This window comes from Condylura cristata, unplaced genomic scaffold (genome assembly GCF_000260355.1).
Source record: "Condylura cristata isolate star-nosed mole 26May11 unplaced genomic scaffold, ConCri1.0 scaffold00005, whole genome shotgun sequence".
NCBI classification, from domain to species: Eukaryota; Metazoa; Chordata; class Mammalia; order Eulipotyphla; family Talpidae; genus Condylura; species Condylura cristata.
This window is the reverse complement of record NW_004567106.1, coordinates 31527016-31554169: the sequence shown is the minus strand read 5'-3', so window position 1 is coordinate 31554169 and position 27154 is coordinate 31527016. Positions and strand designations below refer to the sequence as shown.

General features: G+C 39.0%; 2 protein-coding genes across 2 annotated transcripts in view; one reads left to right on the top strand and one right to left on the bottom strand.

Annotated features, from left to right (window-relative positions):
* Window positions 1–24478, bottom strand: part of BBS9 (Bardet-Biedl syndrome 9) — a 332179-nt gene extending 307701 nt beyond the window's left edge. Inside the window, exons 1-5 of the mRNA XM_004677146.2 lie at window positions 23972–24478; window positions 21510–21632; window positions 15546–15696; window positions 12309–12373; window positions 8255–8368 (exon numbers count right to left, since the gene is read on the bottom strand). Coding sequence (XP_004677203.1) covers window positions 8255–8368; window positions 12309–12373; window positions 15546–15696; window positions 21510–21621 — 442 coding nt within the window. The 5' untranslated portion in view covers window positions 21622–21632; window positions 23972–24478. The remainder of the gene's footprint in view (window positions 1–8254; window positions 8369–12308; window positions 12374–15545; window positions 15697–21509; window positions 21633–23971) is intronic.
* Window positions 24479–26212: 1734 nt separating this feature from the next.
* The window catches only part of LOC101630497, a 24524-nt gene continuing 23582 nt past the window's right edge, over window positions 26213–27154 (top strand). The window contains exons 1-2 of the mRNA XM_012720756.1: window positions 26213–26264; window positions 26874–27122. Of these exons, the coding sequence (XP_012576210.1) occupies window positions 26213–26264; window positions 26874–27122 (301 nt within the window). The remainder of the gene's footprint in view (window positions 26265–26873; window positions 27123–27154) is intronic.

The following is a 27154-nucleotide window of genomic DNA, read 5'->3' as shown; positions in this document are numbered from 1 at the left end:
AAAAGTCATAGCACTCTCAAGTTTAGAGAAAACACAAATGGAGAGGGAATGCAGGTAGCCTGGAGAAATGAAAACCACCAGAATAGCAAAAGGTCTACCTTCACCACATTCCCTTTCTGTCAGACAGAAAGAACAAATTTTATCATTTGGGTGTTTTCCTGCAAAACAAAACAAAAAACCCAAAGAGAGCAGTAAAGGCCATAGAATATAAAAATTACAGCCTGGCTAAATCGCTCAGCACTGATGATGGGGATAGAAGAACTGCCAGGTAAAGCCTCACACACACCACCCGGTCAGCAGATGGGGGCAGGGGGAGTAGAAATTGGAAGTGTATTCTGGTAAAAGACAGTTGAACAGAGGAAGAAACAAATGAAAAATGAGGCTGACTCAGAAAAGATGGTGAGTCTGAAAACACCCTTCCTGACTTCCAAGATGACAGGTTACAGACCATCCAGGTGGAATGCTCAGGGATGCAAGACACTTAACCGAACCACAGTAGAGAGGATGAGGCCTGATCATCCAGTAAGGCTCCCATAGACACAGAGATCCCCCCAATTCCCCCTCCTAATCCACAGATGAGCAATACAAAGAGACACAGAGCACTGAGCAATATTCAGACTCAAAATAGTATGTCAAATAGGAAAATAAACTCATCTTGATTGGGTGGGAGAGGAGGCAAGGAAAATTCACCTGCACCATAAAAAAGCAAACTAGCCCAAAGTTGGTGAGGCTAGGCCTGAGAAAAATTAAGAGGTTGGGCTAGCGAATCCACAGAGAGGCAACAGGAAAAAAGGCAGAGAGAAAAGAGGCAAGGAACATACGAAAACCAGCTGATGAAAATACATCATCAGTGATCAGGAAAAAAGCTCTCTGAAAACAGTTCACACTGTATTAAGCAATTTGATGTGCATATGAATTAAACAAATGCACCAATAACAGATTGATGTGGAAGGCTGCAGATTTTTTGCTTGCTAATAAACCCAACTTACATGATTTTGTGTATGTGTTTGCTAGTAAATCTGTGTTTTCAACTGATGCAAAATTAAGAACAGTGATGCACTAAATTCAACTGACTTCGAGATAATTCATAGGATGGGAAAGCTTTACTTCTACAAAATACATTTATTAAATATATTTATTGACATTTCTCACAGATATTCACATTATACGGCAGCACATTTTACATGGTTAAAATACTTTTTCAATGGTTGTGGCTTTTTGATGGTGTGATAGCTAAATTCCAGAAATATATAACTACCTAGATGAGTTCAAATTGGAATGTTTGGGATTGCAGTGTATTGTACACTCTTTGGGAGATTGCACTAAAACGCTAATTTTCTCTCTTCTACAGGTTCATAAACTTTAAATATTCCCTTGTAAACATAATGGCTTTTATAACACAAGTATACCCATTTTTGGCATGGGGAGTATTGAGAGGGAAAGATTAAAATGAATTACAACAAATTTTGAAATATGAACAAATATTTGGAGCAATTATCTCCCAATAATGTAGCCAGAATAAGGCTGTATGAAGCCCAGGGTAGAACACACCATGTAACTGCTTCATCCCCTGCCTGTTCCAACCCACAAGCTCCTTCCAGGCACACTCACACCAGCACTGCTGGCCTCACCTGTCAGCTGTAAGGCAGCACCCAGGGAGATTCTGGCAGACAACTGGAAACCAAAAGCAAGAGGAACATTTACACCTTTTTGCCACACCTACTTCACTTTCTTTTGTTAATGTTATGTCCTACCCCTTCTTCTCAGGTAGTCTCAATTCTACAGTCAGATTTCTTCAATTTTTTTACTGATTTGACTTTACTTAGGTCAAAATGCCAAGATTTTTTAAAAGTAAACGAATTTTTAAGTGCTCCAAAGTCTAAGAAATAATCAAGTGGAACAAATTATTCCCAAAGGAATTTGAACAGTTTACCCTATCGGCTATGAAAATTTTAAAAATCATAGAAGTGTTTATTTATAGAAAACTGGAATCAGTAATCTCTAGGTGAAGGGGTATAAAAATGAAGAGGGGGCAAAAAAAGATAAAAGCACGCTCCTGATCTTCAAATACACCTCTCCACCACCCACCATAAACACACTGAGGGAGCTGCTCTAACAATACTTTGTTAAAGTATTGTTAATTCTTGTAATGTGCACTGGATGGATGGATGGATGGATGGATGGATGGATGGATGGATGGATGGATGGATGGATGCAAGAACAGGTGGACAACACACAGAGAGGGAGATGATGCAAGGGGGGCTAACTCAAGATTGACCTCATTTTCTGAAAACACTCATACATCTCCCAAAAATGAACAATTTCTTCCCATTAGCCCAGCCACACACTTGAAAGATGCCTTTGTCTTATAGGTCACAGACCTATAGGTCACAGACCTATAAGACAAGTTTTGGGTAACTGAGGAAGTAAATATAAAGTCTCGAAGTCAGATTATGAGTAAAGGAAATTCTGGCTCAGACATCTGGCTCAAACATATATCGGTAACTATAAACATTATTATATAGACGACATAAAGTATCTTATTTTACTGAACTAAGCATAGGTTATTGTTGACCTTATAACAATAAATTCTTTCTTCACTCTAACACTGACTTTCTGTCAATCTTAATGCTTATCCTTTTCCAAATACTATTTTGAAATGAGAAACTTATCTTAACTAGGTAAAATACCATGTCAACAAACATTGGAAATTGTAGCGACACAATGAAACAAAAGCAGCAAAAAGTCAGGCAAGAATATCATTTGTTCCTTTTTCCAAACACAAGTAGAGATCAAATTACCAAACCAAATAAATTCCACCAATTTTACTAACATATTTCAAAATCATTTCAAGTCTACCTTTTCAAAATTGATTTAGTATATTTTCAAACTGTAATTTGATTGTCCATGCTTATGCCACTCACTAAATTTTGCAAGCGTTACTTTGTCAATAGTATAAAAAACAAAGATACACTAACATTTTTATTAAAAAAAACTGTGTCACATGTTCCTCCAAAAAAGCAGTTAAAACTTAAAAAAAAAACAAGATTATTCTAACTTCAAACACAATTTCCCACACCCATTTCTCCCTAAAACATGTAATATGAAAATAATTTTAGTTTAAACTCTACAGTGGCAGGTAGTAATATAAATAATGGAAAACATTAGGCAAATATTCTTCAATTAGTTCATAAAATTTGATTTCCTAGTAATTACTTCTTTCTCAGTAATATACAATGCACAAGTTGGAGATAAAATCTAACCTTCCTGCATCAAACAAATGTGACTTGAAATTTTGGAAATACATATAAGATGTTTGTGAAACACCTAGTAAACAAGAAAAGTTTGGTACTCTCTTGCTAATTTCAAATAATATATTGTAGTCCTACAAATAATCTAACATTCTTCATTTTTCTTATAAACCATTTTTCCTATAATACCAACCAAAAAACTGAAAGGGAAACATCTGACCTAAAAGCTACTCAACATGTTTTCCATAATCTATGAACATTCAAATTATGCAAATTGTGCACTAAACCAAAATATCTCCTTTCTGATAAGAAACCTTTTTGGTTTTTATCTTCCAGATGGGGGGCCAATTTAGTATGCTCAATACAAGTATCTGAAAGTGGAGAGCCTGGGATAATAATTTACTGACTATATCTTGAGCCTGGTACAGAATAGGCTCTCTACCTGGTGAATGTCGGACAGCAACCTAACTCTTAATCCTTGCAATTTAGCATGAGCTGAGAGATAATCAGAAATTCAAACTGTCAGGTCCAACTGGGGACTTACAAAGTCAGATCCTTTTATGATTCAAGTACAAAAGAAATTTAGAGAAGCGGGGCTAGAAAGCACTTTTACATTGTATTCTAAGATGTCACCCACATGTCACCCACTATAATTATTTTTAAAAAAACCACTCCATTACTCTTCTGTAACTTGCAAAAGTTAAAATTATTATTAATAAGAGGTACAGTATTATTTGGGATAAAAATGTCTTCCTTTCTCACCTCACCTTATCAAAGGCAGTGCCAACTAAGGCCCAAGGTTGTGGAAGACTGCCATCTAGTGGTGGTTCATTCTAATGGCCATATAAAATAAACCACTGCCTCAGTAGTTGACACATTTGTTTGGAACAGTACCAGGATGGAGCTGCAAGGGATTATGCTAAGTGAAATAAGTCAGAAGAAAAAGGATAAATGTCAGGTTTAATTTATATGCAGAATACAGAAAAACCAAGCAAAGTTCAAGAAAAAGACAAAACTTGCAAGTGAACCACAGATCTGAGGTATAACAGCATCAGAGGGCTAAAAGAGGTTAGTTCAAAACAGGGGAGAGAAGGGAACAAGAGATTGTGGGGATGAGTCACGGCTGCTGTGGTGGTGGCAGAACTAAGAGGACTACACCTGAAGGGAGAAATCAAACACAGTCCAAAAATTAACAGCAGTGTAAGAAAATTAATTAAGAGCAGAGTACCACGTTTTCTTTTTGCTTAATTCCTTTTGTGATCCCACTGACATGATTGTCCAACTTATTAATTTCATAACAAGTCACCAAAATACCAAAGGAAGTAGGATTTTTAAGTAGGCTTTCTTAACTCAGGATTTTTTACTTTCTCTATTAAATTCAAATCAAGTCTAAGTTTTCAAATTAAAACTTTGATCTGCTCACCCATGTAAAGTCTAGAAACTTCAGCCTTAAAAAATAGGGGCCCTACCTGGTGGTACAGTAGGTTAAAGCACAGCACTAATAAGCCAAAGCCACCCCAGCATGAGTTTGATCCTCACCCTGAAGGTGATCCACTTGGCATGGCAGACCTCTCCTGACCCGCCCTCAGCTCCCCTCAGCAGTGTACTTCATCAATCTGCTTGTTCTGCCCCCCACTCTGTCTCTGGTGAATCCTCTCATGCCCTGCACCTCTGGCTTGGATCCCAGTTCTGTATGCATAAATAAATAAATCTTTAAAAGAAATATCTCTCTTTTGAAATGTGCACATCTTAGGTTGAATTCTACTTGCTTCTTCCTAAGATCTATTTTTTTTTTCATCATCATTTTATATTCAGGATGTGGGGGGGAAGCTACTTTCAAATTGAGAAAAAATATTTCATAACCACTTGACTCAATAATTCTACTTCTTTTTCGATCTTAAGGAAATAACCATCAATAAGGACAAAGATTAATGTTCAAAGATGTTCATTTCAGCAAATAAAACTTATATCTTGATAACAACCTGCTAACATATGCAGTAAAATTTACTTGGCCACTCTCCTTACTACTTACTAAAATCACTTCTGATTTTCCTATATTACAGATAAATATGTGTGCATACACAAGAGGAGGAAGGAAAGACAGAGAGTAATTAAATAAATATAAGACAAGTCAACACAACTTTTCCATAATTTGGATTTTTTACTAATACACATTCCCATAAGTCATATTTCAGCACTCAAGAACATTTCATGGTTCTTAACAGTCAACTTGCTTCCTAAGAGTACTGCGCTATTTAACATGACCACAGCAGTTAGGCTGGAAGGCTGCGCTTTCACCTCCTTGTTATCACATTCTATCCCATAGCCAATTTTTGTAATAACTTTACTGCAATAGAGCTTATATAACATCCCAGTGAAATATATAATTCAAGTATAATTCATGTATTATTTATAGAGCTGTGCAATTATCTGATGTTAGACCATTTTCATCATCTCCAAAAGAAACCTTGTGTCCATTATATGTAGTAATTCACCATCCACCCTGACAACCCTAATGTAGCTAATTTTACTGTTTTACTATTATTTCATGTTTTCCTATAGCTGCCCCAATGATGTTACATAAGTGTTTCAAACCCATGAAATAGAATAATTCCTTCTGTTAATCTTTTTCAAACTGGAAATACTCTGCTTAACTACAAGAAAGTAAAATATTTCAGAATGTCCTCTTGTTTTTGCAGTACATACTTTTTTTTTTTTTAAAGATTTATTTATTTGTGCATACAGAACGGGGGTACAGGCCAGAGGCTCAGGGGCGGTGAGAGGCTTCACCAGAGACAGAGTGGGGAGCAGAACAGGCAGATCAACAAAGTACACTGCTGAGGGGAGCAGCGGGCGGGTCAGGAGAGGTCTGCTGCGCCATGTGGTCACCTCCGGGGCAGGCGGGAATCGAACTCATGCAGAAGCGGCTTTAGATTCTCAGTGCTGTGCTTTAACCCGCTGCGCCACCAGGGAGGGCCACAGTACATACTTTTTAAGTGCAATGTACAATTTAAGAACTAAGAAAAGATATGTAAGTACAACATTATCCGTTCTTTTCAAAACTAGTAGCAACTATCATTATTTGAAGCCCCACCAAAAAAAAAATGTCACTTCAAGAAATTTCTTTCATTTAAAGTTTTACTTCAATTTGGTTATGTTAGTGAAACAATAAAATTAGAAGTACAGTATAATCTATATAACATTCAATGTGAAATCTAAAGAATTATCTTGATGCCACCAAAAAAAAAAACCTTAATTTGATATAACCAAATAGTTCTTTATATAGTTTTGGGGATTCCAGATGTATACAACTTAGCAATTTAATTTAAGGAATTTAGCAGGAGAAAGAAAAATTTAAAGAGTTAAGAAGCTTCAGTTCGGCCCTCCCTGGTGGCGCAGCGGGTTAAAGCACTGCACAAAGAAGCTTAAGCCACTTCCGCATGAGTTTGATTCCCGCCTGCCCCCGGAGGAGACCACATGGCGTGGCAGACCTCTCCTGACCCGCCCGCTGCTCCCCTCAGCAGTGTACTTCGTCGATCTGCCTGTTCTGCACCCCACTCTGTCTCTGGTGAATCCTCTCACCCTCCGTATCTCTGGCCTGTACCCCAGTTCTGTATGAATAAATAAATAAATCTTAAAAAAATAATAAAAATAAAAAAGAAGAAGAAGCTTCAGTTCTCCAATCAAATCAGATACTTTTTCAAAAAAGGTGAAAATCCTTTCCAACAAATGGGGCTGGGAGGGACACTTCCCTGATAGAAGTCAGTCTCTCATCAAATCTCAGCTCACTCTACTCTTAAGCTAACTCCAGACATCTCTCATTTTTCTCAAATAATCCAAACATCCTGTTATTCAAGTTGAGCAATGTTGTGATCCAGCCAAGTGTTTTGCCTAATATCATTTCAATTACGCAAAACATTTCTTTGCACATTACCACCCAAAATATTCTTGAATGCTAATTAGCATGCTCAAATTCATCCATTCCTTGCTTTTCACATCTACATATGAAAAAACTGAGTTCACAGAGTCTCTTATTATGTCACTAATGAAAAATCTAACCTAGGTTGCCTACTTTTTATTAATACAATAGCTAAACAACAAATTCATAAAAGCATGAGCCCAGAGAGAGCTAAAATATTATAAAAACCCCAGTTACATGCTTACATGGGCACAAAACCACACAGAGCAGTATCACTATTTGGCTTCCTGCCCATTCAGCACCAGCAGCTCCTCTAGCATGGTGAAGTGAGAGAAACTATTTTGTAATAAGCAGTCGCACACCAACAGCAACAGTGTACACAAGTAGTCGCACACCAACAGCAACAGTGTACACAAGTAGGAACATCTGCCTGCTGACTCTAGAAATTCTGGAACCAAGGTGGACCCATTGCAGGTAGCCCTTCTGCTAACTAGAAAAAGGTACCCTCATGTGAGAGGAAGAAGCCCAACTAAGCCAGTTCTCAGTCAAGGTGACACCTTGGTTAGATTCAGAAAAGGTAAACCCTTCCACTGGGGAGATGCAGTCCAGACTAGGGAAAACGATTTGATGAGCAAGATCACGTCTGCATTGCTGAGTCCACCTGCCCCTGACTCAGATGCCCTAGAGTGGACCCAAACTGCACCGCTGTAAGCAGTGGTCCTGGAGGCAAGGGGAGGTGGACAGAGACCTGCAGCCTCATCCTCCCTATAGCAGGCAGCACAGGGAGCCTTGTCAAGGAGATACACTGTTTCTTTAACCAAGAGAGGCAGACACCTATTTCTACCACTCAAAAGTTCAATGTGAGTCAGCTCTTATATAAAGATAAAATTTGAAGAAAAGGCTATTGTAGAAATAGAAAACACATTTACGGTTTAAAGTTTACTATTTTTGTTATTTTGCCCATGTACTGAACACGAAGATCTTAGATGTGTTTAACTCTGCGCGTCATACCAGAAAATTCTCTATTTTACATGGCCAGGCAGTTGCCACCTGGTAGTGGTACTCACAATTAAACGTAAATTACCTTTTACACCACCAAACGATCCATAAGTCATATTGCAGGCTGTTCTCTGAAGGTTATGCTCATACATCAATTTGATCTGATACTGGTTCCCATGTTCCACATTACCCAAGGTTCCTAAGGAGAAGAAAATAATGAGTCTTTTTTGCATTTGTTTTTAATATTTAAAAATGTTAATTTGGGGGCCTCGCCTCGTGGCACAACTGGTTAAAGCACCTCATTATGAAGTTCTCCTCCGCCACTGCAGCACGAGTTAGATCCCTGGTCAGGAAGGGGATCCACATGGCACAGCAGACCTCTCCTGACCCACCTGCTGCTCCCCTCAACAGTGTATTTCAGTATATCTGCCTGCTCTGTTCCCCACTCTGCCTATGGCAAAATCTCACACACACACACACACACACACACACACACATACACACACACACCTTGCACCTCTGGCCTGTACTCTAGTTCTTGTATGCATAAATAAATAAATCTTTTTTTAAAATGGTTAATGTTTTCTCATTCTCTACCCCAATTCTAAGTAATTCAATTTCAGAGAAATATTAAATGACAAAGCATTAAATATTATGTATGATGAACAATTAGCATAATGATGATACATACAGAATACCAGCAAAGCTACAATAGTTGAAGTCTCAACTGGATTATACTATTAGATGAAAGACTACCTTCATGACAATTGATTACCTATTTTCATTATGTCTCAGTAATGCATAGTTATTTAAATAATGGTATAACCCTGCAATTTCATTCTGAAGTAAATTAAGTCAAGCTCCTTGCACTTGTAAATACTAACAGAGCAAATAAATGATAAAAAATATCTAAGAAAAAGTTTCCTAAATTTTCAAGTAATTCAATTGTCTGTCCTAACTTAAGCCCTCATACGTTATATTCTAATTTAATAAAGGGAAAATTTGAAGCTTCCCTCACAAAATAAGTAGCATAATATATTTCACTTGACTCTGCCGAAAAGACTCTCCTGCAAAATAAATGAACCAAAAAAGGTTTATCTGCATTTCATAGATCATATTTCCTGTAACCATTTTTGAGGTTTTTCCAAATGAGAGATTCTTTTTTCTTTTTTTCAATGCATACAGAACTGGGGTATAGGCCAGACGTACAGGCGTGGTGAGAAGATTCACCAGAGATAGAGTAGGGAGCAGAACAGGCAGATCAATGAAGTACACTGCTGAGGGGAGCAGCGGGCAGGTCAGGAGAGGTCTGTCACGCCATGTGAATCACCTCCAGGGCCGGGGATTGAACTCACACTGAAGCTGCTGTGGCCAGCTTGCAGTGCTACGCTCTTACCCATTGTGCCACCAGGGAGAGCCAAGAGAAGATTCTTTATCCACATTTTACACTCTGATGTCAGACTTTCAAGAATATTTACAGCTGGAGTTCTAGCCTGGTGAGCAAGGAAGAGCATTATGATTTAAAAGGGCGTTCAAAAGAAAGCAGATTCAGAAAGCAAGTCTTTCCATTAAGAGGTATCTTTATCATTCATTCAAACACACAAAAATTAAAGAAAAATCTGAAATACTATATTATAAAGTAAATGAAATGTTCCCCATACTAAGTAGTATTAGATCAAGAAAACAATATATATGTCTCTATGTGTATCTGTATTTATCAGAGAACATTTTTTGGTCCATAAGAATTTGCCAATAATCACAAAGGTTGTAAAAATAGACATATTTTGATTTCCATGTTAAAACTGTGGTACCTTAACTTCAAAAAATATTAAGAAATTTCTCCCCTAATCACATAACTGGTAAAGAACATGGTATTCGAACTACAATGAGTCTTTATAGCTAGCGCTATATATTCTGGCATGTGTGCCCATCATTTAAGAACTTTCAGGAAACCTTCTAAGTCAATGACAATTTCTTAAGAGAAAGCAGCATTGAGGATATGTCATTTCCACCTCAGCCTGGGCTTCTCTTCCTCATTCAGAAGGTGGAAGGTTAAAAAGGAAAAATGGAAAGTTTTTTTGGAAGATAATCACATCTACTTAGATCTATGTCCCTGAATGCTAACAACAGATTTCACAGTGCGGGAGATTGCTTTTAAAAAGTCACCTCAAATCTTTCTAGAAGCACACATATAAAAAAAAAATATTTAGGGAGAGGGCAATTGAGGGTAAAAATGTCAAGTTCAGCTAACACTTTCATCTGCTGACACTAGTGGTTTCACTTAAAACCAAAAAATGTTTACGCTTTCCCTGTTACAGTAAAAGCTAGGTAAAAGTTCAGTCTGGAACCTCAAGAAATATATTCAAGAGAACAAAAACATTAACTTTCCATGCTTCTCAATTTAAGCCAAGCCAGGAAAAATACACAAATTGTCAGCCTTCAAATATCACACGAACTGAAGAAATGAGAGACAGAACTGGGAAGTGGGGTGGGGTAAAAGGGAATGTAGTTTGGGCAACTTCTCATCCCCTGAGAATAAAAGCTTTTAAATGAATACAAAAAAATAAAACCGATAAAATCACCATTCCATGACAAATAACTCTTTTTCAACACTAACTTGAAGGAGAATACCAATGTCCTACAAACAAGTTGTGACCAATCATGCCATTTTATGCTAGTCAGTTTTTTTTTTATCCCAAGGCCCCAGCAGAATTCTAGAGGTTTCTGCTGCCTGAGCTATTGTTCAAACAGGATGAGAAAAGGCCAAAATTCTAACTTAATATCTATAGTTTTGAAGACACCGCCCTCTTCTGCCCATTTAGAGCCCCCATAAAGGCTCCCGAAAGAACCAGTTCTCCAGGAAGCATTCAACAGTAACATTGGGCAAGTTCCTCCTCCATGGTCTATGCAACCCAGTTCATAAAAATAATCACTTGCAAGTAACAGCTTATATTAGGAAGCAGAACAACTAGATGCGTGCAGGAAGGTAGCCTAATCATGCCCTCTCCATGGAAGATTAAATATTTGCCCTATCATTAGAGGAACATCTTTCACCATTAAAGTGTCTTAACAATGAGCCTCTGATGTAAATAGGTGGAAAAGACAATAGGAATAACAGAGGAAGAAAACAATGCATGATTGATAGTAATAATTGGCTCAGCACTACCCAGAAATGTATTCACTCATTCATTGCAGTATGTTTACCATATCCCATATGTCAAGTTACCAAATCTGCCCTACAAACCTAATAGAACCCTCACCCCCAAAAGAGACTAACTAACATTATCTAGCCTGTGGTAGTTAATACAAATCATTACTCAAATTGAAAACAAGATGTATAGAAAGTCTAAGTCAAGGTAATGAGTGTGAGAAATCCAACTTGTAGAAGCTAGTATTTACAACAAACCCCAAAGGAGATAATCTTGTATATAAGAGACAACCCACAGTACTTAGTTTTATTATACCCATAAAAAATTTCTCCAATATGATATCCATAAAAGTAAATCTCTCAACTTGAACGAAAACATAAATAACTGAAACAAAAATTTTTAAATCACCTTTTATCTTAAATAAGAACAAAAATGCTGAAACCAAACCACAATTAACAGCATACTTGTACCCACAGAACCGTGTCAGAGAATGGAAGCCTGATGAAGCTTGCGATCTGGCTGAGTGAAGATAACCAAAAGCCAAGAAACTTAAACTGTGAAGAGAAAACACTTGAGGTTCACCAAAGAAAATGTACTTTAAACCACTATGACTCAGGATCTAATGAATTCTGTTCTTGCTATTGAACATTTCTTAAGACAGAAGTGTCCTCAGAATCCAGAACTGACCTCTAGTAGTCATAAATAATCCTGGACACAATTCCTGGGAGGAAGGAGATCAGAAGAAGCAGTCCACCAGAAATCTGTTAGCGTGAAATGGCAGACCCAAGAAAACCTAACAACCGAAGTATGTGAGTGAATCAGTGAACAACAGGAAGATGTTAACCAAGATAAGAAAACTTGCAACCAAGCTTTTTGTATTCCCAACATGTCAACATCAAACACGTTCGTATTTATTAGTAGCTATTCTTATATAAGATGAAGAAGCCAGTTTCTAATACAAATTCTACATTAGAAAAAGTTATTTCTTACCTGAGACAGAGTAGACACAAAGTTTTCTAGAGTGCAACACAGCCAAATGAAGCATTTCAGTACCTCTGCAAAATAGAGAAAGTTTTAAAAGTCTAAGTATCAATCAGTTTCAGATGTAACCAAAAATTTGAAAATAATTTTTTAAAAAGTTATGACTGCAGTCTACCATGAATAAACTAAACAATTCACTATATAACTTTCTAAACTGAAAAATAAATATAGCCACAAATAGTCAGTTTGACAATCCCAGGGGTACAAGAACTTTGCCTCAAGGAGCTTCCTTCAACATGAAGCCAAGAAAACCTCCCAGAAAAAGTCATAAGAGAGGCTCCATTGGGACTGCTCTCCAACAATAAAGAAAGCCAAGATGTGGTCCTGGCTTTCTGACGAAGTAACCCTTGACCTTGGCAAGTCACATAATATCTCTGAGCTTGTTCCCCCTTCTGGGAAATAAGAGGTTTCAATTGAATGAAATAAAAATCAAATAATAAAGAAAAAATGAAAAATAAATGAAAAGCAAGTGAAACACCTTGTAAAATACCAAGTATAAAATGTTCATCATCATTAGTAAATGGAATGTATCAATTTCAGTTTGAAACTTTATTAAAGGTATTAAAAATACTTCAGCCTGAACGAAATCTCAAATGGAAATAAACTGCCATTGTCACGACTACACTTTTAGTTCCTGTCATGTGGTTTCCAGAAACATGGCACAGTCCAGAAATGTTAAATTCAAAGTCTTCAAAGGTCAAGTGAGAGGGTATAATTGAGTAAAGGGTATATACATGGCTGTAAATCAGCGAGACTGGGGCTAGACCGAAGGAGACAGCTACGACTCAGTTCTGGGCTTATGGCCAGAGAGCCACACTTTTTCAAGAGAAACCAGAAAGCAGGGACTTTATGTGAAATCTCTGGTTCTTAAATGTTGGCAACTTTTACATTTAAAGCACATCTTCAAGCAGGTCTCCAGTGTACAACTCTGCCTAAACTAGGTCATAATTTAAGTCTGGAGACTTGGTTTGCAATCTTAACTTCTGCACCTCAACTCTGAGTGATCATTTCATCTTTCAGAATATTAGCTTGTCCTTCACAAAGAATTATACAACACCTGAAAAACTGTTACAATCAGTATATATTCACCACTCACTCTACTACCCAAAAAAGCAAGTATACATTGCTCACACAGAATCAGTAATACCTGCAAAAACAATTTTATGTGTATCCTGAACAAGCAAAACAATTTTTTCAAGTATGGGGGGAAAAAATGATCACTAAAAGATTGTAAATTATAAAGTTAGGCAGACCTGGGTTTGAATCCTGGCTGTCTGATCTTAAGCTTTCAGCTCTATTTAATTTCCTGATTTCTAAATACAAAACACATCATATAAGATCTTATACTACTGATTAACACCTGTATTTTAACTGTTAGTTAGTAACATTAACTCATTAATGTTAACCTCTTCCCTTCCAACAAGTGATCTCATTGATGAAAGTCACTTAGGACTACTGTATAAGATAACTAAGATGACTATGACAGTATGTCACTTTTTTTTAAAGATTTTTTTATTTATTCATACAGAACTGGGGTACAGGCCAGAGGAGTGGTGGGTGAGAGGATTCACCAGAGTGGGGAGCAGAACAGGCAGACTGACAAAGTACACTGCTGAAGGGTGCAGCAGACTGATCAGAAGAGGTCTGCCACATCATGTGGGTCAGCTGGGGATCGAACTCATGCTGCAGTGGCTTTGGAGAGCTTCATAATGTGGAGCTTTAACCCATTGTGCCACCAGGGAGAGCCCGTATTTCGCATTTTTAAAAAATGAAAAGGTAAAAACGTTTTTAGGAGAATTCATTTCTCTCCTTACTTTCTAAATCCATCATGTCTAATATGTGCTAGCTACAAAGTGAGCAGCTAATTGTCATCAATTTTCAGGAGGAATTGAGTTTTACCAGCCAAGGCAGCCACAGTGCACAAAAGCCCCAACTCTGACTCTGGCTTTTAGCATCCATGAAGCAGCTTTCCAACAGAATGAAACATAGCACCAGTAAAGATCAATGCTCAGGAAAGATGTTTGGGTTGGTTCGTTCATTCGTTCATTTGTTTGTTTGTTTTAACAGAAGTTCTAGCCCTGTATAAAGGACACCTGGAGTCAAAAAATTATGATGAGAAAATGGACTGGGCCAAAATCCAGAGTTCAGGGCACTGTCAGACTGAAGAAGACAAAAGACGGCTCAAAGAGAAGAAGTAGATGAAAATAAGATTACTCCTGCCTACGTGGTAATTTTTCACAGGTAAATTTTAATGATTAAGAAATATAAGTTTAATTTAAACAAAATGTATGTATGAAAATGAAAATCTGCAATATCACCAGTAAATAAAAATGCACTATACAAAACTATACAAAATGGAAGCCAATACAGTTTTCTACACTATACAACATGCAAGGCAATAAAGTTTTCTAGCCTAAATTAAATTTAAACATACAATACTTTGGAAACAAATGCTTGTTAAGGGAAAGACTTACTTTGTGGGCTGAGCTGGTTCCTTTTAAAAAGTTAAGTTCCTGTCTTTCCCAAATTAAGTAATTTGTTTGAAAACTTTAAGGTTATACATCAAAAAGCAATGGTTATCCTCTAATTGGTCTAATTATTTAAACATATACCAATATAACTGGTCGGATTAGGCTTTAAGTAAGGTAATACATTCTATTTATTTGGTTATTTTCAAAAGAGTATCTCTTTTACCTTATGCTTCTGTAATAAGAAATCTCAAGCATCTTAGGACTGTTGCTACTTTAAAAAGTTGTATGTTATTCAGAGCCTTCCCTGGTGGCGCAGCAGGTTAAAGCACAGCACTAACGAAGCTAAAGCCACTTCAGCACAAGTTCGATCCCCGCCCCGGAGGTGACCCACATGACGAGGAAGACCTCTCCTGACCCACCTACTGCTCCCTTCAGAAGTGTATTCCAGTCAGTCTGCCTGTTCTGCTCCCCACTCTGTCTCTAGTGAATCCTCTCACCACCCCTCACCTCTGGCCTATACCCCAGCACTGTATGCAAAAAAAAAAAAAAAAAAAGTTGTATGTTATTCTATCTTAAATGCACGTATATGACAATATCTAGAAAATACATTCAGTTCATGGATAATCTGTTTTTCCTTGAAGAATAAAAGTCACACAATAAGGGACTAACATATTCCAAATAAGAAAAGATATCAGAATTAGTGAACGGCACTTACGAAACAAATTTTCCTACTTCCACTTGCAGTATTGGATCTCGCAGATGCACTTCTAAAAGCAAATCTTCAGCTTGAGCTCTATCTCCTGTCTTTTCAGGGTGGGGGTTAAAGATTCTTAGGTATCCTGAAAAGCTACCCACGATTATCTTATCTGTAGAGAGATTGTTTAAAAAAGATATAGGAAGAGACAAACATTAGTAAGAAAATTTCTTTGTAAATCAACTTTCTAGTGTTTAAAAGAGAAAGCTAAAAATTAAAAGAATCCTGTCTTGCTTTATATACAAAGATCATTCCACCTCAGAAGATGTAGTTAAAGTCAACTACTGAAATAACTAATAGTTTTATAGCACCTATCTACAAAAGCATTACCGTTTTTTTGTAATATAAAAGTATTACATTTTTCCTGTTTTGATTTGGTATCAGCAGTTACATTTAACTCAGTCAAAGCAAGCCCTTTTTTCAAAGCACTAATATAAGGTCCTAAACTGATATCATCATAGAGTATCAATTTTACAGCTGTTTCTGGTGGTCAAAAACACTGTATTAAAAAGGACTCTTAGGCCCTCCCTGGTGGCGCAGTGGGTTAAAGCACAGCATTAAGAAGCTAAGACCACTTCTACATGAGTTCGATTCCCGCCTGCCCGGGAGGTGACCACATGGCGTGGCGGACCTCTCCTGACCCGCCCGCTGCTCCCCTCAGCAGTGTACTTCGTCGGTCTGCCTGTTCTGCTCCCAACTCTGTCTCTGGTGAAGCCTCTTGCCGCCCCTGAGCCTCTGGCCTGTACCCCAGTTCTGTATGTACAAATAAATAAATCTTTAAAAAAAAAAAAAAAAAAGGACTCTTAGGCTTCACTACAGAGTGTTCTGATTAACAAGTCAAGTCTTAGGTGCAAGAGGAAGAAATGGTAGGAGAGATGTTTTGGTTGAACAATGACCCCTAAAACATCATGTTGAAGTACTAACCTCCATACTTGTGACTGTGTTTACAAACAGGCTTTGCAGATATAAGCAAGTTAACATGAGATCACACTCAAGTTGGTGTGAAATAGGACAGAATAGTATCCTTAGAAGAAAAAACAAAGACAGTGGAGGAGAATGCCATGTGAAGACACAGAAACATGGGGAAGTGAATGTGTGAAAGCAGAGGCAGAGATAAGTATACAGACAGAAGAATACCAGCTACCACCAACAGTTAAAAGTAGCAAAGAAGAGTCCTCCCTGGTGGTGCAATGGGTTAGGATGCAGCACTGCAAGCTAGCGCAGCCACTTCAGTGCGAGTTTGATCCCCGGCCTGGGAGCTGACCCACATGGAGCAGTGTGGGTCAGCTCCTGTCTCGCCCACTGTTTCCCCCAGTAGTGTACTTGGTTGATCTGCCTGTCCTGCTCCCCACTCTGTCTCTGGTAAATCCTCTCATCACCCTGTACCTCTGGCTTGCACCTCAGTTCTGTATACACAAATAAATAAACCTTAAAAAAAAAAGTGGCAAAGAAGGATCCCAGAGGCTTCAGGTTGTCTTGCCAACCCCTCCATTTTGAACTGATAGTCACCAGAACTGTGAGAGAATAAATTTCTGTTGTTTTAAGTCACAATTTGTGGTTCTTTGTTATGGCAATGCTAGAAAAACTAATATATTGGTTATCGGTTTTAAAATCAACTGATAGGTATATTAACCTTTTCCCATCTACTAAAAAAACAAACAAAAAAAAAGAATTCTATCTATTTATTTACTGAGAGATTATTATGTGCCAAGCAACAGCAACAGTGCAAGTAGCTTATATGTACTGCCTCATTAAGTCCTCAGAATTATTCTAGGAGAGAGGTGGAAATTTCAATCCTGATTAAATGTAGGTCATAAGGGATCAGTCTTAAATGAAACAGTGGTTGCGGCAGGCAGGTCCACAAAGTCTCTGGAGCCTGCCAATTCTTAGTCACCTTAAAGATGGTCCAGTATAGGCCCTCCCTGGTGGCACAATGGGTTAAAACACAGCACTATGAAGCTAGAGACTACTGCTTCAGCACGAGTTCAATCCCAGGCCAGGAAGGTGATCCACATGGTGCAGCAGACTTCTGCTACCTTCTAGTGAATCCCCTCACCACCGCTGGCCTGTACCCTAGTTCTGTATGCATAAATAAATAAATCTGAAAAAAAGGGGAAAAAAAGGGTTGGATTGGGGCCCTCCCTGGTGGCACAATGGGTTAGGATGCAGCACTACAAACTAGCCACAGCCACTTCAGTGCAAGTTCAATTCCCGTCCCGGAGGTGATCCACATGGCACAGCAGACCTCTCCTGACCCACCCACTGCTCCCTTCATCAATGTACCTTGGTGATCTGCCTGTTCTGCTTCTCACTCTGTCCCTGGTAAAGCCTCTTACTGCCCCTGCACCTCTGGCTTGTACCCCAGTTCTGTATGCATAAATAAACAAATTTTTTTTAAAAGAAGTATATAAATAAATGACTGTCCTCTCTAAAACAAAGTTTAAAAAAAAAAGAAAAAAGGATTGGTCAGCTCAACTTTTCCTTCTTTTGGGAGGGGAACTATGCCACTCTCATTCCAATTTCTTTTTTATTTGTATCTGTTGTTTCCTATCACCTGGGGTTGCGAAGTGAGATAGAGATAGAGGTGGGGGCACCAAATCCTAAAGGAATACTTGGAAATTTGTTCTCAAGGTGCGGTCACAACTCCCTCACTCTCTCACTCTTCTTTCTCCAATTTCTCTGTAAATAAACACTTTCATTAAATTTGTTGTTATTTCTCAGGGTCAAGTCCACATGACAACAATTTTTAATTCTTATTATCAAAATGTGTATACTATATGATTATAAAATAGAAAACAGGCCGATTATAGTAACCTAATGTCAGGTAATAGTCTCTGACAGATTTCAAGCTACGATTAATATGAGATTCCCAGAAATAAAATTAATAGGCAACTCATTAGATCTTCCCCTTCCCACTCCCCAGAAGTTCATTTATTTTCTTACTGCTGAGTGGTATACAGTTATAAAAGTATACCATAATGTGTTTATCATATTAAGACCTTTTTGGAAGTTTATAAACAAAACTTCTAAGGGGGAAAGGTGAAGGGGCAGTGATACGGGGACATAGGGAATGAAGGGAACAGTTTCCAATTTAAAAAAAAAATTGAACTGAATTGCTCTACTTTTTTTTTTTTTTTTTAAGATTTATTTGTGCATACAGAACTGGGATACAGGCCTGCGGTGCAGGGGCGGTGAGAAGATTCACCAGAGACAGTGTGGGAAGCAGAACAGGCAGATCCACTAAGTACACTGTTGAGGGGAGCAGAGGGAAGGTCAGGAGAGGTCGGCCACGCCATGTGGTCACCTCTGGGGCAAGCGGGAATCAAACTGGGAATCGAACTATGCGGAAGTGGCTTAAGCCTCTTAGTGCTGTGCTTTAACCCGCTGCGCCACCAGGAAGGGCCGAATTGCACTACTTTTTAACGTAAGTAGTACTATCTTTTAAAAAGTCTATCTTGAGTTAACAAAATCAGGAATCCTAAATAAATGTATGGTATCCAATTTCAACAAGGATCTTGAGATTACCAAGGAATCCTGCTTATATATATGGAATCTGCTTCATCTAAAACAAATACAAGGGCCCTTCCTGGTGGTGCAGCAGGTTAAAGCACAGCACTATGAAGCTATGCACAGCCCACTGCAGCACCAGTTTAATGCCCAGCCAAGGAAGTGACCCACATGGTGCAACAGACCTCTCCTGTCTGACCCTCTGCTCCCCTCAGCAGTGTATTTCAGTACAACTGCCTATTCTGTTCCTCACTCTGTCTCCGGTGAATCCTCTAACCCCCTGCACCTCTGGCTTGTATCCCAGTTCTTAGGTGCACAAATAAACAAATCTTTTTAAAAAAAAAATTTTTTTTTTTCAAGATGCCCCACCATCCTTTTACTCTCTGATTACCTCAAAATAGGTGGCAAGTGACATTACTGTTTCAACTTCTATCTGACCTCCAACTTTTCTCCATCTCCATTCTAACCATCTTGCCTTTGTGTGAAACAAGTTCTCACACCTCTTTAATTCCATCTCATTCCATCTGAGCAGCTGATCTCTCACTATGTTTTGGAACTTGCTCTATCAACTATATCCTCTGTGTTACACACTGAGTTTTGCCTACTTCTCTTTATCCTACATCGTGCTCAGTCATGCTCCTCATTTCTTTCCCTTACAGCTAAGTTTCTTTAAAGGTCATAGACAGCCATTCTTCCCACCTGCCCACCCCTTCAAAGTCATTGCAAATCTACATTTTGTTATCATTATGCCCACACTCAGCCACCCTCACCAAGAACAATAATGAACCATTTGCTGCTAAATGACATGGAAACATTTCTGTCCTCATGTCACCAAAACTTGCCTCTCAAGCAGTAGCCCAACTGGTCCTCCTGACTCTGCCTGCCCTTCTTAGAATCCACTAACTACTCTTCCATAGTCTGCCTCCTTTAATGCTCACCGCCTCCAAGTTATTATCCTGAGTTCCTTCCCTCTTTTTGAAGGCACTGTAATTCCCTGTGCATGTTCACACATTCTCAGGGCTTCAAATGCAACCAGCACATCTGCCACAACTCTTTCTACCAGACATTTCTGCCTCAGTATGGCATGTTTCAAACTGTTCTCATTAGCCTACTATTTCATAATATCAACAGCAATAATTTTTAAACTTTAATTTGCCACCATTCATTGTGGAGTTTATCAAAAATGCCTAACACCTCTCCAATCCACCTACCACATAGAATAAGATCTCTAGCATCTTCTATAGTTGGGACAGAAAATCTTCATATATAATAACAACCTTTGTGACATTATGATGCACCCCAGTGAGGAGCTCTGTGAACATGAAGAGTGAACTGTGTGCTACTTTTTAGTCAGTACATAGTTTCCAACCAGGCTGAGATTTAGCTAGTGTGGACAGAAGTGGGTTTGAAATCTTTGCCTAGTTGGTATTTCCAGGATGAGTCTGGTATGAGCATAGTATGTTGCCAAATAATAGGGAAAACATAACTTTTAACAAAAAACTGGGAGGAAGCAAGGTGGATAAACATTCAGGAGCAGCTCAAGGACACCCTTGGAATAGAAGGCCTTCCTATCTCCTGTTGGTGAAGAAGAGGACCGAGATTTTTGTTAGAAATAATTTAGAAGGTGAAGAGTACAGCATAGTGCCTCCCACTCTTCTTTGCCAATGTCATTGTCTTTCACTTGGTCCCCAGATTCTAGTGTTTTCAAAATAAGCAAGAGAAATAGAAAAAAGAAAAATGTAAGGGAACATGGCTATATATCACTAAAATCAAATATAAATTTCAAATAACTAAAATGTTCTCAAGATCTATTTTAAAGACTTGGAGATGCAAAGAGGAACAAGTAATATAAAAATTAGATATAATGTTTCTATATCATAAAATGAAAATGAAAGCACTATCTCATTTAACAATTGTTTTCTATCAATGAATAGGAATAAATAATTCATATTTTTTCTGGTATGAATGGCTTCAGATTTCATTTTAAAAGAATATAAATCTTGTAATTATTTCTTTAAAAAAGTTTCAAAATTCTAAATATTTTGCTCTATCCTCCTTCCAAGAAACCTAATTTTGCAACAAATCAAGTGACACCTTTTTTTTTCCTGAATATTAGCAAATACTATCACAGGGTCAATACAAGGCAGCAAAACACAAACAAGAAAATAAAAGAAACGGATTTATTAGCCCATTACCTATATTTGACTTATAAGAAAAAGTACCTTCAAAATTAGGCCATAATACAACTGAGATGAAAAAATACACAAAATGATGTAAAAACAATTATATTATTTTTTAAAATTAGGGCATAATTATTACAGTTCACTTAAGTTCTATGCAGTCCACATTTGTAAAGATACCGTTTTATTTCACTTCTGTAAAGCATTGCTCCAAGATCGATGGCCATAAGTTGCTTACCTAGTCCATCTCCAGTATTGTCAACATCAGCCAAACACAAACAACCTTGATCAAATTCTTCTTTTTCTCCCAAAACAGTAGACCACCAATCACGGGCTTTAAATAAAGACATTTTCGCTCACTCTAAAAAGAAAGCATTTGTTTATAGTAAAAATTCAATTCACACCAAAAAATCTACTTCAGACCATGAATTATAAATAAGACATAGCAAGTCAAACTTAGGCCACTTTTAGAAAACTATTTCTGCACAGAGATCTGAAAAACATGGCACTAAACAGACCAAGAAAAGGAAACTTTTTTATGGTAAGAGCATTGAAACAAAAAGTCAGAAAGTCACTGTGTCAGACATCAATTGGGAAAGTGTGCAACACCACCACGCTGGGCCTCCCCGGTGGCACAAGGGATTAAGTTTCAGCACTATGACGCTATCTGCAGCACCAGTTGGGTCCCTGGCCAGAGAGCTGACCCACATGGTACAGCAGACCTCTACCTCTCCTGTCTCACCCACTGCTCCCCTCAGCAGTGTATTTCAGTAGATCCACATGTTCTCCCCGCTTTGTCTCTAGTGAATCCTCTCACACCCCCTGCACCTCTGGCCTACACAAAATAAGTCTTTAAACATACACACACATCTGCATTCTGCAATAACTCCAAAATACCATGAGCAGAATATGCACATCTAAAGAAGATTATGTAATTAAGAGGCTAAGCTCCTAAAGATGTTCATAGTTTCAGTGTGGAAATTTCAATAAAAGACACAAAAAGCAAAAAAGAATCGGAAAGGGAATCCAACAGAGTGGGTTCCCTTTCTGACCACATATATCAACAATGTGATCTTAGAGGAATCCCTCACCCTCCAGTCTTCCAATTGTTCTGGAGGATTGGGGGGATAAAATGACCTACCATTTGTGTGTTTGTTTTATTTTATATATATGTTTACATCTTTCTTCCTTTCGTACCATGTATGCTTTCTCCTCTCAGGTGTAGAATAATCTAACATTTGTAACTGCTTAGCCCAATGTCCAAACCACAGGAAGCACTCACTGTCACATAAATATCAGTAGTAGTAGTAGTAACAGTGATGGTATGGTGGAGAGTGTTCTGAACAAGATAATACTGCAAATGCCAGTTTGTACCCCAGTTCTTGTATGCATACATAAATAAATCTTTAAGAACTTAATTAGACTATAAAATTATATCAAATAGGAACAAAAACTGGTTCTGTATGCATGCAGGTGCAGGGAGTGAGAGGATTCAGCAGAGACAGAATGGGAAACAGAACATGTGGATTTACTGAAATACACTGCTGAGCGGAGCAGCTGGCCAGACAGGAGAGGTCTGCCTTACCATGTGTGTCACTCCCCTGCTGAGGATTGAAGTCTTGCTGAAGTGAACTCTTGCTGAACAGGTTTCAGCCAGCTTCTTTGTGCGGTGCTTTAACCCCTTGCTGCGCCACCAGGGAAGGCCTATGTGTTTCAGTAAATTGTTTGAATATCTGAAAGTCTTTATTCTGAAGGATAAGACTTTGTTAAATACATCAAAGATATAAAACTTTTGAAGTCACTGTATACTACTGATATTAAGTTCTTTTCCCTTCGATGAATATTTTCACCAAGAAGTTGAGCCAAAAACATAAATATGCAGCTATAATTTTAAAACAATTACACAAAATGAAAACTTCAATAACAATAACCTTAGGAATTATTTGTAATTTAAAATTTTCTTTTTTAATTCTTCTAAATAATGCTTAGGTCAAAGAAAATATGAGCCATCATTCTCTTACTGTATGTCTAACAAATTAGGAAATCTCTCCTCCTCTCAATGCTGGCAGAGGTTAGTTAAGACCCACAATTTGCCCTCCAGTATCTTCAAGGTTTGTATGTATGTTTGTAAGATGTGTGCATGTGTGAGATATGGTTTTATTTTTAAGTTAATCTGAGGTGGCAAATAATAAAAGGAAAAGTCTCAATTTTTAGGAAATTGGAGCAATTGCAGGACTTGATTGGGGAAAGGGTATGGCGTGATAAAATCAGTTCAATCCATCTAAACTGCTGTGGTCTGCAAAGTCTAAAGAGAAGGGAAAGCAATAATCCTATTGCAAGAAGGAATTAGGGAGTATTAGCATACGCATCCTCGTTAGGCCATTGGCTGAGAACTGCTGGATTACCCACAGGACCTGTTGAGGAGTCTCAGGAGGATACTGAGCGCCACGTGACATCTCTGGATGGAATCTTTAAAAATTCTTATCACCCTTTCTTAAAAATGTTCACAGGATCGTACATACATTATTCTGGTAGTTGTGTTTGGTCTCGTTTTGATTTGTTTTTGATGCAAACACCCCTCCTATGAAATCGACAGCTCTCGACCCCCAAACATTTACATGGCACCAATCTCGCCCACAAAATAAAACACAGAAAGGGCATTCATGCACCAGCTATTTAGTTCCACACCTATTTTCTTACCTGATGCTGGATCAGGTGAGTCCGGCCCCACCTTTCTTTCTTCCAACTCTTTCAAAAGATGTCCTTTTAGAGCGCCTGCCAGGGTCCCAGGGCTGAAGCAACAAGGACAAGAAGGAAGGGTGCAGAAAAAAACCAACCCCTGGCTTCACAACCCCACACTTCTCCTGCTCCGATTTGTTCCAAGCCCCAGGCAACGACAAAGCCTCACCAGGTAGCACAAACGGCTCCACGGAGTTGGAGCGACCCCCGCAAGGAGGTTCCCAGCATCGCTCCTCGGTCACCCCCGGAGATAAGCAGGGGAAACCTCATCAATCCGTTGGAAGGGGCCAAACAATCGAGAACGACGGCAAGTCCTACTGCTCACAAAAAGGAGGAAATGATGAAGGAGGCAGTGAGTGGAATGTAGCAGAAAAGGGATAGCAGCGGCGGAAGGGACACCTCCCCACTCCAGCCTAACTCCAAGCCATCTTCGCCCTGTTGTCATAGCACTTTACAACGAACGCTACTGCGCAAGTCACAACCGCACCGCTACGCCTTCTGGGGATTGTAGTCCGAGTGTTTTGAGCAGGAGGGCTGACGGAAAAGCGTTTTCTCAGTGGGCGGCGGGTGAAATCAAATTTCTGCTGGGCAGAGCGGGAACTTGTAGCTGACTCGTCCTTACTAGAAAAGAGAAAGTGACACCATTCTCTTTTTTTGTCTTTGGGCAGTTCCTCGCACACCATTATCTGAGAAGACCTGCGCTCCCCCAGCGCTGACTCAGGACACGCCTCTCGCCGCCTGCGGATGAGGCTTTCCGGGCGGGACTTGCGGGCTTCACCGCCCGGAGCTCAGTGGCCAGGGCAGCCTAGATTTTCTGGCTCACAGGCTTGTGGCGTGAGAGTGGGCGCCAGTGTGCGCCCTCTAGTAGCCGTGTAGAGGGCAGTTTTGCTTAGTGAAGCCTGGGTAGCATGCAGAGCATGAGCTACACGCAGAGCATGAGCTACACGGGATTCCCAACAATTCCTCTTTTAACTTCCCTACCCTACTGAACTAGAAAAGACTAAACAGATATCAGACGAATTCATTTGTAGAGATTTTTGAATTTTCACACTCACCCCTATTGTTTTGGTACAATCTATTGTGTGTCTAATCTGTATTGTTACATTTAAAAGATTATTTTTTCTTAAAACATTTTTATTATTAACAATGCTACAATTTAAAGTAAGATAAACATCCCTAATAATACCACCCTAAAACAATGATAGATTTTGGTTTTTTTAATATTTGATCTTCCAGTTTGCACTTATCAATTTTTTAGATTTTTCAATCACCTGTATGTATTCTGTTAACCAAGTTTTTTATGTCTATCCCAGTATTAATGTGGATTTATGATAATTAATCACTATAGTATTCCCTCAGGATATGGTCTATATTTATTCAATCATCCTCCAAATGTTAGATTTCCAATTTATAAATAACTACTGTAATAAAAATCTCTGTGCAGTTTTTTTCCTGTAACTTACCCTAAAAGATGTGAATATTAGGTGAAAATTGATCAATATCCTCATTCCAAGTAATATGTCACCAATAGTGTATAAATGTATTAACAATTTCACCATGCGGCCATTTGTGGAATAATCATTTAACAAGTGTGAGACGCTATATAAATAACACATTAGTTTGCATATCTTTGAAGCATGAGATTGCATATTCTTCCATAGGATGTTATGTTAATACTAAATAGAAAGGAAATAAAGGATGTTAGTAAGGAAAATCCTTTGGGTTCTAAGGAGGTAGAGGGGACAATGTTGTTCCCTTGGTTCACATGCCCAGCACTTCCTCGAGGTCTCCTGATAACTGCTTTAAAACAAACCACTAGCCTGAAATAATGAGCAGTTTACTAACTCTCATGATTTCTGTGTATCAGGAATAACCAAAAGCTTTAATTTAAGCTCTCTCATATCATGTCATTCAGCTAGACTGGAGCAGACAAGGTATGAAAGATGGTAATCCCTCTGGAGCATCTTTATTCTTAGGGCCTGGTCCAAGTTCTTCCTCCTCACGAGTTAGTTCAATGCATGCCAGTTGAACCGTTTATATTGCCTCTGAAAACTTCAGGAGGTAATACTTCAAAAGAACCAGGCAGAAGTCCTATGAACTTTGCTGACCTCTCCTGAGAAAGTATGCAACGTCACTTACCCTACTTTCTACTACTTACAGACAGATCCCATCAACTTGCCCATTTAAAGGCAAGTGGCATGGATGGCCACTCCCTCTTCTCCAGGATCAGCATCAAGGTCAAATTGTAGAACAAGTACTATGGCAGTTAACTATTTCAGCCATTTTGAAAAACACAACTATCCGCCTCAATAACAAAAGTCACAAGAGACTAGCTTATAAAACAGTCAATTTATAAATTTGTAGTAGGACACTTCCAGTGACCCTGATACTCAGATCCCACCAAAACATCTGCTCGCCATCAACATCTGGTATGAAATGGACTTAAGAATGCTGCTGGTTGGGTGACTTGGTAATGGGAAACCCGCGGGGATTACAATTGAGATGGGAAAAAAAATGTATAAAATGATGTAAAAATAAACTTTTGTAATAAAAAAAATCACAGAAAAAGAAAAAAGAATGCGGCTGGTTGAACATGGAATCAGAGTGCAGGGACACGGCCATTCTTAAAGCTACTTCCTTTAACAGGCCAAGTCTGGTGAATTTCACCCCTCTCCGCAAAGTGCGTATATTTCTAACATGGGTCTCTAAGGGATAACGCGTGAGGACGCACCCCATCGTTTTCCTTGTTTCTCCTTTTCTAGATTGTGCAAGTCAACTTCCTTCTGTAACAACTTCACTACAGCTTTGGCTTCCAACCCCATCTTCCAGAAACTATATCCTTCTTTTTAACTGGGTTTGGAAGGGCTCTCAGATTCCCAAGGCGACGTCCCCGCGCCTGGGCTTCGAGCCGCCGCCAGGGGGCGCGCTCCGACGCCGGGCCCGGCCGTCCTGGCAAAGGGGTCCCGGCGCTTCGGGCGCCAACTCCTGCTGCGCGGCGTTGAGGCCGTCGGATCGGCCTATCGGGAAGCCGAGCCCGAGCAGTCTCGGCGGGAGCCGGGGCTCGGCGCAGGAGGTGCGCTGGCGGCGGCGGAAGAGGGCGCTGTGCGGCCGGGTAGGAACGCAGCGGCGCGGCACGTCGCGGCC